This window comes from Ranitomeya imitator, chromosome 2 (genome assembly GCF_032444005.1).
Source record: "Ranitomeya imitator isolate aRanImi1 chromosome 2, aRanImi1.pri, whole genome shotgun sequence".
Classification (NCBI taxonomy): Eukaryota; Metazoa; Chordata; class Amphibia; order Anura; family Dendrobatidae; genus Ranitomeya; species Ranitomeya imitator.
Genome location: NC_091283.1, coordinates 760,896,920 through 760,907,648, shown reverse-complemented (window position 1 = coordinate 760,907,648; position 10,729 = coordinate 760,896,920). Strand labels below are relative to the sequence as shown.

General features: G+C 42.8%; 1 protein-coding gene across 1 annotated transcript in view; it reads left to right on the top strand.

Moving 5' to 3' along the window:
* The first annotated feature begins 2,058 nt into the window (after positions 1 to 2,058).
* The window catches only part of ALOX5 (arachidonate 5-lipoxygenase), a 123,432-nt gene continuing 114,761 nt past the window's right edge, over positions 2,059 to 10,729 (top strand). The window contains exon 1 of the mRNA XM_069753372.1: positions 2,059 to 2,337. Coding sequence (XP_069609473.1) covers positions 2,188 to 2,337 — 150 coding nt within the window. The 5' untranslated portion in view covers positions 2,059 to 2,187. The remainder of the gene's footprint in view (positions 2,338 to 10,729) is intronic.

Sequence of the window (10,729 nt, the reverse complement as noted above, 5' to 3'; positions counted from 1 at the left end):
TTTTTCTTGGTTATTAGCAGAAACCTGTTGCCTTTATGGGTTTCACAGGTTTCTGTTTCCCAGTTAATATCCGGGTAGTTAAAGTCCCCCATAACCAGGACCTCATTATGGGTTGCAGCTTCATCTATCTGCTTTAGAAGTAGACTTTCCATGCTTTCTGTTATATTTGGGGGTTTGTAACAGACCCCAATGAGAATTTTGTTACCATTTTTCCCTCCATGAATTTCAACCCATATGGACTCGACATCCTCATTCCCTTCGCTAATATCCTCCCTTAAAGTGGACTTTAGACAAGACTTTACATAGAGACAAACCCCTCCTCCTCTCCGATTTTTACGATCCTTTCTAAACAGACTGTAACCCTGTAAGTTAACTGCCCAGTCATAGCTTTCATCTAACCATGTCTCGGTTATTCCCACTATGTCAAAGTTACCTGTAGATATTTCTGCTTCTAGTTCTTCCATCTTGTTTGTCAGGCTTCTGGCGTTTGCGAGCATGCAGTTTAGAGGATTTTGTTTTGTTCCAATCTCCTCACTGTGGATTGTTTTAGAAATGTTCTTACCTCCCTTCTGAGTATGTTTTCCTGGGTCGTCTTTGTTCGAGTCTAATGTTTTTCTTCCCATCCCCTCTTCTTCTAGTTTAACGCCCTCCTGATAGATAAGGTATTATGTAAGATCTCATCAAGTTTTTTACGTGGGCGATTGAAGGATGACCAGAGGTAAAGATCAACTTCCTCGCCCAACAGGGCAAGTTCTAATTTTGTATTAAAGTTTTCCGGATTAGGTTTTAGTAAGTTTAACCATCTAGCTAGGTGTATAGGTTTATAGTAAGTTTTGACATCTGGGAGGCCGAGACCTCCCTTGCCTTTAGGAAGGGAGAGAATTTTAAAAGGTAGTCTGGCTTTTTTATATTTCCAAATAAATTGTGAGATCATTTGGTTGGTTGAGTGGAAAAATAAATTGGGAAGGGGTATGGGAACCATGTTCATGGTATAGAAAATTTTGGGAAATATGTAGGATTTAATGACATTTATTCTTCCCATCCAAGATAAATAGGGTAGGTCATAAGTTTTTAGATCTGCTTGAAGCCGTGTCAGAAGGGGAGTGTAATTGCATTTGTAGAGGGAAGAGGGGTTAGCTGTTAAATAAATTCCAAGATATTTCAATTTTTCTGAAGACCAATTAAAGGGGGTGCTTTCTTTTAATTCAAGAATGTCTGAGGACCTTGCTGAGATATTTAGAGCTTCGGACTTATTTGCGTTAATTTTGAAATTAGAGATCTCACCAAAGTCGGCAAACAAGGACAATAATTTCGGAAAGGATGTTTTAGGGTTGGAGGTCAAAATTAGAAGGTCGTCTGCAAAAGCAGCTACTTTGACCTCCAATTTGCCCATCTCTAGGCCCTTGATTTCCTTATCCTGTCTAATCCTTTCCATCAAAGTTTCCATGACCAAAATAAACAAGGAGGGTGAGAGAGGACAGCCCTGCCTGGTTCCGTTAGTTATATTAAAGGGTTCAGAAAAAATACCATTTACCCCAACTTTAGCAGATGGGTCTACGTAGAGGGACATAATAGCATCTATAAAGGCTACTGGGAAGGCAAATTTTTTTAGCGTGCAGATCATGTATCTCCAACTTATTCTGTCAAATGCTTTTTCAGCATCAGTCGACAGAATTGTCAGTGGAGTCTTTGTTTTCTTTGCATATGAAATAGCGTGAAGAATTTTAGTGGAATTGTCTTTGCCTTCTCGGCCCCTCTGCACAGGTGATAATTTAATCACCAACTCATTATTTGTGTAGGTGATTAAATTATCACCTGTGCAGTACAAGGAAATCCTGAAAACATGACCTGTTTGCAGCCCTCGAGGAATGCAGTTTGACACCCCTGGTATAAGGGACTCGGGAGAGATAACTGTTGGCCAAGCAATCGTCTGAACCCTGATTCAGCATTACTATCTATGCAATATGGGGGGTTTAACAGGATGATACAATCCCTGATGACAACAGGATTATACAATCCCGAATACCTATGTAAATACAACACAGCCACTGAAGCAAAAGAGGAAGTTAAAAGAGGAAAGCACAGCATCAAGTAGAGTATGTGCAAAGTATAACTGTCTCTAGATCAAAGCTGACAGCTTCTCCTGAGCTGCACCGAACATTCAGTTATCTCCTTCAAGCCATCAAGATGCCATCATATACTGTCACAGTGGCTACAGGCAGCCAGTGGTTTGCTGGCACAGATGACTATATCTATCTTACCCTGGTTGGATCAAAAGGCTGCAGTGAAAAGACTTTGCTGGACAAACCTTTCTACAATGATTTCGAGAGGGGGGCGGTAAGTGTGACTGATCTACAAAATGTTGACCTTGTTACACTATGGACATTGTATGATATTCTGTATACCTAGCAAGAAGCTAGGTATATAGTTTATAAATATGAATTTTATTCATAGTTTGATATAATTCATCACATTTTAACCTACACCTAAACTAATTAAAAAATAATGTTACTATATACTGTATAAGCAAAAAGTGAAATAGCTACAATAGAACTTAGTACTACATAGCATACAATATCTAAACATGCCATAAGGGCTGCTAGGGCTCCAGATAACCAGAAAAGAGGCATTAGTGTACTGGATTCATAGGATGCAATGTCAGGAGATTGTTTTCTCCTGCCTAAAAACTATTGGCCTAATTCATCATTTATATTTTTTTAAGTCACTTTTTTGTCTTGTGGTATTCACAGACTTTCTTTGTATCACATTTTTCAAAATGGCTCACATGGTTCATGAGTTTTGCGCAAAAATAAAGCTCTTTATTTTGTACTTTAAACTTTTTCGTGACTTTTTAGGGCAAAAGGTGCATGTTCCACTAAAATGATGCAGAATTTGTTCAGATGTACATAAAATTACTCTGGGGAGAGACTGTAGTCCATTTGTGCTTAATTTTGCCACTTTTTTAAAAAATAGCAATTTACGAAGCAGCGGAAATCATCTGTAAAACCAGAACCTCAATAACAATGATAAATATGAAAAAAATCCCAAACTAAAACAATGTACAATACAAAATAATATTGTTGTACCGTGTTAGCCAGAAAAATCTATGTAAATACTTATGTCCCAAAATATGGAGAAAAGTATTCAACGAGTGATACCTTTATTGGCTAACCAGAGAAATTACATTTTCAAGCTTTCAGAGCTCAAAGGTCCCCTTCATCAGGCTGTATTTCAAGTGAATATAGCCTGATGAAGGGGCCTTTTGAGCTCCAAAAGTTTGGAAATGTAATTTCTCTGGTTAGCCAATAAAGGTATCACTCCTTGAAAACTTTTCTTTTTTTTTGGGACATAAGCATTTAAACTAAAAGAATAAGACACACAAGAAAAACAAGTGAAAAACACAGCAAACGACATAAAATAGGCACAAACAAAAATGAATCAGACGCTATCATTCCTACAGGATCACAATGATTACGTTTTTTGTTAATTAAAGGGAACCTGTCATCCCCCCCCCCCCCCTGGCGTTTTTAACTAAAAGAGCCACTTTGTGCAGCACTAATGCTGCATTCTGTCAAGGTGGCTTTTTCATTTGGGGTCCCTTCCAACGCTGAAATATTCATTTTTATAATTTGCCCGTCATACCTGTAGTCTGTCCTGGGGGCACGTCTTTTCCCCCCGACACAAATGCCTCCCAGCCATCACTGATTTCCTCCATGCACCGGGCGCCGCCTCCTCTGCATTCATTTACGTCCCCGGCGCCTGTGCTGTAAGTTCCCATCATGTGATGTGAGTCGAAGGGCAGCGCAAACTGTGCATGCCCGGAAAAAAAAATTACAGCGCAGGCGCCGGGGACGTAACTGAACGTCGAGGAGGCGGCGCCCGGCGCAAGGAGCAAATGACTGATGGCTGGGAGCCGTTTCTGTCCAGGGGGGAAAAGACATGCCCCCCGGGCAGACTACAGGTATGGCGGGCAAATTATAAAAACTATTATTTCAGCGGTGGAAGGGACCCCAAATAAAAGAGCCACCTTGAAAGAATGCAGCATTAGTGCTGCACAAGTGGCTCTTTTAGTTAAAAACGCCTGGGGGGGGGAGACAGGTTCCTTTTAAGGAACAATTATAAAATTACTTTTTCTCACCTTTCCATTGTGGCACTGTTATTTCAGCACTTCAGCTGGTATAATTTAGGCACTGCATAAAAGTTTTTCTTGGGGGAACTTTTTAGGAGATGCCACGCTATTGTTGTATAATGTGAGATGTTTATTTGGGCAATTTATGATGTTACTACATGAGCATCAGACCATAGTATGTACACATTAGTGTCTTTTAGCTATAAGATTTTTTTATGTTTTGCAGAACTAAGAATCTTAACTGTTCGGATAACTAATGTGTAAAATATGAGTTTTGTAATTTTTTTCTGGCTCTATCTTCAAAACAGGATTCATCAAAAAATCCTTTTCTTCACTATTACTGACAAAACATAACGTAAATGGTGTCCTATATCGTGGTATAATTTTGGTACTTTTTACATTTTTGGTCACTACTGAAGAATGGCTGCAGTACCATTACTGTGTCACCATGTAAGCCATTCTGCCAGGTTGACATCTATGAAAGGACATTACACTGATTATAACCTGCCATTTTCATATATCAAACAGCTACTAGTGTGTTTTATCTTTTATACAGTGTTTTGCATGTTTCTGAACTGATATTATCTCCATGCTATATTTATTTTTTTAAGTTCACATTTTGTTCAGAGAATACCATGATATTTAGCGATCACACAAAAACTTGTGATAGTGATTTTGTGATACATGTCATTACCTGTGCCTGTGGCCTGCAATACGTGGGTCGGACTATTCAGTCCTTATGATCCCGTATGAATGGCCACAGACACAATACTAAAAATGGCTTTTTAAAACAGAGCTTATCCCGGCATTTTGTTTGAAGCATAATAAAACATTCAATATTTCCGTAACCCCGTTGGAGCAAATACCTGAGAATTGTACTAATAAAGTACAAAACTTAAACCGGAAAGAAGAATCAGGGTATGTGCACACGTAGAAAGCTCCTCTGCGGATTTTTCCGCAGCGGATTTTATAAATCCGTAGTGCAAAACCACTGCGGGTTTTACTGCGGATTTATCGCGTTTTTTATTGCGGATTCCACTGCGGTTTTACATCTGCAGTTTTCTATTGGAGCAGGTGTAAAAACGCTGTGGAATCCGCACAAAGAATTGACATGCTGCGGAAAATAAAACGCTGCGTTTCCACACGTTTTTTTCCACAGCATGGGCACAGCGTTTTTGGTTTCCCATAGGTTTACATTGTACTGTAAACGCATGGGAAACTGCTACGGAAACGCAGCTGCGGAAACGCTGCGGATCCGCAGCAAAATCCGCAACGTGAGCACATACCGTCATATTGCATCTTCCGTCTGGGGACATTATACCCAGATGGATTAAATAATGTTATTAAGGGTATATGATGTACAAAACAAATGAATTGACAAGTACAAAATGGAGTATTAGTTTTTGTTGTTGTTGTTGTTTGTGTTTTGTTTTAATTTTGACATGAATGAAATATCGAAAAATTCTATTTGGCATTTGGAAATAGTCACAATATGAAAAAAGGAAGTGTTTTTTTGCTATAATGTATATGTTCGTAGGATTTTACATTTTAGAATGAAATCACACTTTAGTATGTTTAACCCCTTCCCGACCCATGACGCCACGTAGGCGTCATGAAAGTCGGTGCCATTCCGACCCATGACGCCTATGCGGCGTCATGGAAAGATCGCGTCCCTGCAGATCGGGTGAAAGGGTTAACTCCCATTTCACCCGATCTGCAGGGACAGGGGGAGTGGTAGTTTAGCCCAGGGGGGGTGGCTTCACCCCCTCGTGGCTACGATCGCTCTGATTGGCTGTTGAAAGTGAAACTGCCAATCAGAGCGATTTGTAATATTTCACCCATTATAACGGGTGAAATATTACAATCCAGCCATGGCCGATGCTGAAATATCATCGGCCATGGCTGGAAATACTAGTGTGCCCCCACCCCACCCCTCCGATCAACCCCCCACCCCCCCGATCTGGCCGGTACACTGCTCCGGCTCCCCTCCGTCCTGTGCTCCGCTCCCCCCCGTGCTCGTGTCCGCTCCCCCCGTGCTCCAATCACCCCCCCGTGCTCCAATCACCCCCCCTGCACTCCGATCCACCCCCCCGGTGCTCCGTTCCACCCCCCCGTGCTCCATTCCAGCCCCCCCGTGCTCCGTTCCACGCCCCCCGCGCTCCGTTCCACCCCTCCCGCGCTCCGATTCCCCCCCCCGTGCTCCGATCCCCCCCCCCGTGGTCCCCCCCACCCTATCATACTTACCGATCCAGCCGTGGTCCCGTCCGTCTTCTCCCGGGCGCCGCCATCTTCCAAAATGGCGGGCGCATGCGCAGTGCGCCCGCCGAATCTGCCGGCCGGCAGATTCGTTCCAAAGTGCATTTTGATCACTGAGATATAATCTATCTCAGTGATCAAAATAAAAAAAATAATAAATGACCCCCCCCCTTTGTCACCCCCATAGGTAGGGACAATAAAAAAATAAAGAAATTTTTTTTTTTCCACTAATGTTAGAATAGGGTTAGGGGTAGGGTTAGGGTTAGGGGTAGGGTTAGGGGTAGGGTTAGGGGTAGGGTTAGGGGTAGGGCTAGGGGTAGGGCTAGGGGTAGGGTTAGGGGTAGGGGTAGGGTTAGGGTTAGGAATGTGCACACGTATTCTGGTCCTCTGCGGATTTTTCCGCTGCGGATTTGATAAATCCGCAGTGCTAAACCGCTGCGGATTTATGGCGGATTTACCGCGTTTTTATGCGCATTTCACTGCGGTTTTACAATTGCGATTTTCTATTGGAGCAGTTGTAAAACCGCTGCGGAATCCGCACAAAGAAGTGACATGCTGCGGAATGTAAACCGCTGCGTTTCCGTGCAGTTTTTCCGCAGCATGTGTACAGCGATTTTTGTTTCCCATAGGTTTACATTGAACTGTACACTCATGGGAAACTGCTGCGGATCCGCAGCGTTTTCCGCAGCGTGTGCACATACCTTTAGAATTAGGCTATGTGCACACGGTGCGGATTTGGCTGCGGATTCGCAGCAGTGTTCCATCAGGTTTACAGTACCATGTAAACATATGAAAAACCAAATCCGCTGTGCCCATGGTGCGGAAAATACCGCGCGGGAACGCTGCGTTGTATTTTCCGCAGCATGTCAATTCTTTGTGCGGATTCCGCAGCGTTTTACACCTGTTCCTCAATAGGAATCCACAGGTGAAATCCGCACAAAAAACACTGGAAATCCGCGGAAAATCCGCAGGTAAAACACAGTGCCTTTTACCCGCAGATTTTTCAAAAATGGTGCGGAAATATCTCACACGAATCCGCAACGTGGGCACATAGCCTTAGGGTTAGGGTTGGAATTAGGGTTGTGGTTAGGGGTGTGATTAGGGTTATGGCTACAGTTGGGATTAGAGTTAGGGGTGTGTTGGGGTTAGTGTTGGAGGTAGAATTGAGGGGTTACCACTGTTTAGGCACATCAGGGGTCTCCAAACGCAACATGGCGCCACCATTGATTCCAGCCAATCTCGTATTCAAAAAGTCAAATGGTGCTCCCTCACTTCCGAGCCCTGACGTGTGCCCAAACAGTGGTTTACCCCCACATATGGGGTACCAGCATACTCAGGACAAACTGCGCAACAATTACTGGGGTCCAATTTCTCCTGTTACCCTTGTGAATCTAAAAAAATGCTTGCTAAAGCATAATTTTTGAGGAAAGAAAAATGATTTTTTATTTTCACGGCTCTGCGTTGTAAACGTCTGTGAAGCACTTGGGGGTTCAAAGTGCTCACCACATATCTAGATAAGTTCCTTGGGGGGTCTAGTTTCTAAAATGGGGTCACTCTTGGGGGGTTTCTACTGTTTAGGCACACCAGGGGCTCTGCAAACGCAACGTGACACCCGCAGACCATTCCATCAAAGTCTGCATTTCAAAAGTCACTACTTCCCTTCTGAGCCCCGACGTGTGCCCAAACAGTGGTTTACCCCCACATATGGGGTATCAGCGTACTCAGGAGAAACTGGACAACAACTTTTGGGGTCCAATTTCTCCTGTAACCCTTGGGAAAATAAAAAATTCTGGGCTAAATAATTATTTTTGAGGAAAGAAAACGTATTTATTATTTTCACGGCTCTGCATTATAAACTTCTATGAAGCACTTGGGGGTTCAAAGTGCTCACCACACATCTAGATAAGTTCCTTTCAGGGTCTAGTTTCCAAAATGGGGTCACTTGTGGGGGGTTTCTACTGTTTAGGCACATCAGGGGCTCTGCAAACGCAACGTGACGCCCGCAGAGCATTCCATCAAAGTCTGCATTTCAAAACGTCACTACTTCAATTCCAAGCCCCGGCATGTGCCCAAACAGTAGTTTACCCCCACATATGGGGTATCACCGTACTCAGGAGAAACTGGACAACAAATATTGGGGTCAAATTTCTCCTGTTACCCTTGGGAAAATTAAAAAATTCTGGGCTAAATAATTATTTTTGAGGAAAGAAAACGTATTTATTATTTTCACGGCTCTGCATTATAAACTTCTATGAAGCACTTGGGGGTTCAAAGTGCTCACCACACATCTAGATAAGTTCCTTTGGGGGTCTAGTTTCCAAAATGGGGTCACTTGTGGGGGGTTTCTACTGTTTAGTCACATCAGGGGCTCTGCAAATGGAACATGATGCCAGCAGAACATTCCATCAAAGTCTGCATTCCAAAACGTCACTACTTCCCTTTCGAGCCCCAACGTGTGCCCAAACAGTAGTTCCTCCCCACATATGGGGTATCAGCGTACTCAGGAGAAACTGGACAACAACTTTTGGGGTCAAATTTCTCCTGTTACCCTTGGGAAAATAAAAAATTGCAGGCTAAAAGATCATTTTTGAGAAAATAATTTTTTTTTTTATTTTCATGGCTCTGCGTTATAAACTTCTGTGAAGCACTTGGGGGTTCAAAGTCCTCACCACACATCTAGATTAGTTCCTTTGGGGGTCTAGTTTCTAAAATGGTGTCATTTCTGGGGGATCTCCAATGTTTAGGCACACAGGGGCTCTCCAAACGTGACATGGTGTCCGCTAATGATTGGAGCTAATTTTCCATTTAAAAAGCCAAATGGCGTGCCATCCCTTCCGAGCCCTGCCGTGCGCCCAAACAGTGGTTTACCCCCACATATGGGGTATCAGCGTACTCAGGACAAACTGGACAACAATATTTGGGGTCCAATTTCTCCTATTATCCTTGGCAAAATAGGAAATTCCAGGCTAAAAAATCATTTTTGAGGAAAGAAAAATTATTTTTTATTTTCATGGCTCTGCGTTATAAACTTCTGTGAAGCACCTGGGGGTTTAAAGTGCTCAATATGCATCTAGATAAGTTCCTTGGGGGGTCTAGTTTCCAAAATGGGGTCACTTGTGCGGGAGCTCCAATGTTTAGGCACACAGGGGCTCTCCAAACGCGACATGGTGTCCGCTAACAATTGGAGCTAATTTTCCATTCAAAAAGTCAAATGGCGCGCCTTCTCTTCCGAGCCCTGCCGAGTGCCCAAACAGTGGTTTACCCCCACATATGAGGTATCGGCGTACTCGGAAGAAATTGCCCAACAAATTTTATGATCCATTTTATCCTACTGCCCATGTGAAAATGAAAAAATTGAGGCGAAAAGAATTTTTTTGTGAAAAAAAATTACTTTTTCATTTTTACAGATCAATTTGTGAAGCACCTGAGGGTTTAAAGTGCTCACTAGGCATCTAAATTAGTTCCTTGGGGGGTCTAGTTTCCAAAATGGGGTCACTTGTGGGGGAGCGCCAATGTTTAGGCACACAGGAGCTATCCAAACGCGACATGGTGTCCGCTAACGATGGAAATAATTTTTCATTCAAAAAGTCAAATGGCGCTCCTTCCCTTCCGAGCCTTACCATGTGCCCAAACAGTGGTTTACCTCCACATGTGAGGTATTGGTGTACTCAGGAGAAATTGCCCAACACATTTTAGGATCCATTTTATCCTGTTGCCCATGTGAAAATGAAAAAATTGAGGCTAAAAGAATTTTTTTGTGAAAAAAAAGTACTTTTTCATTTTTACGGATCAATTTGTGAAGCACCTGGGGGTTCAAAGTGCTCACTATGCATCTAGATAAGTTCCTTGGGGCGTCTAGTTTCCAAAATGGGGTCACTTGTGGGGGAGCTCCAATTTTTAGGCACACGGGGGCTCTCCAAACGTGACATGGTGTCCGCTAAAGAGTGGAGCCAATTTTTGATTCAAAAAGTCAAATGGCGCTCCTTCCCTTCCAAGCCCTGCCGTGCGCCCAAACAGTGGTTTACCCCCACATATGAGGTATCAGCGTACTCAGGACAAATTGGACAACAACTTTCGTGGTTCAGTTTCTCCTTTTACCATTGGGAAAATAAAAAAATTGTTGCTAAAAGATAATTTTTGTGACTAAAAAGTTAAATGTTCATTTTTTCCTTCCATGTTGCTTCTGCTGCTGTGAAGCACCTGAAGGGTTAATAAACTTCTTGAATGTGGTTTTGAGTACCTTGAGGGGTGCAGTTTTTAGAATGGTGTCACTTTTGGGTATTTTCAGCCATATAGACCCCTCAAACTGACTTCAAATGTGAGGTGGTCCCTAAAAAAAATGGT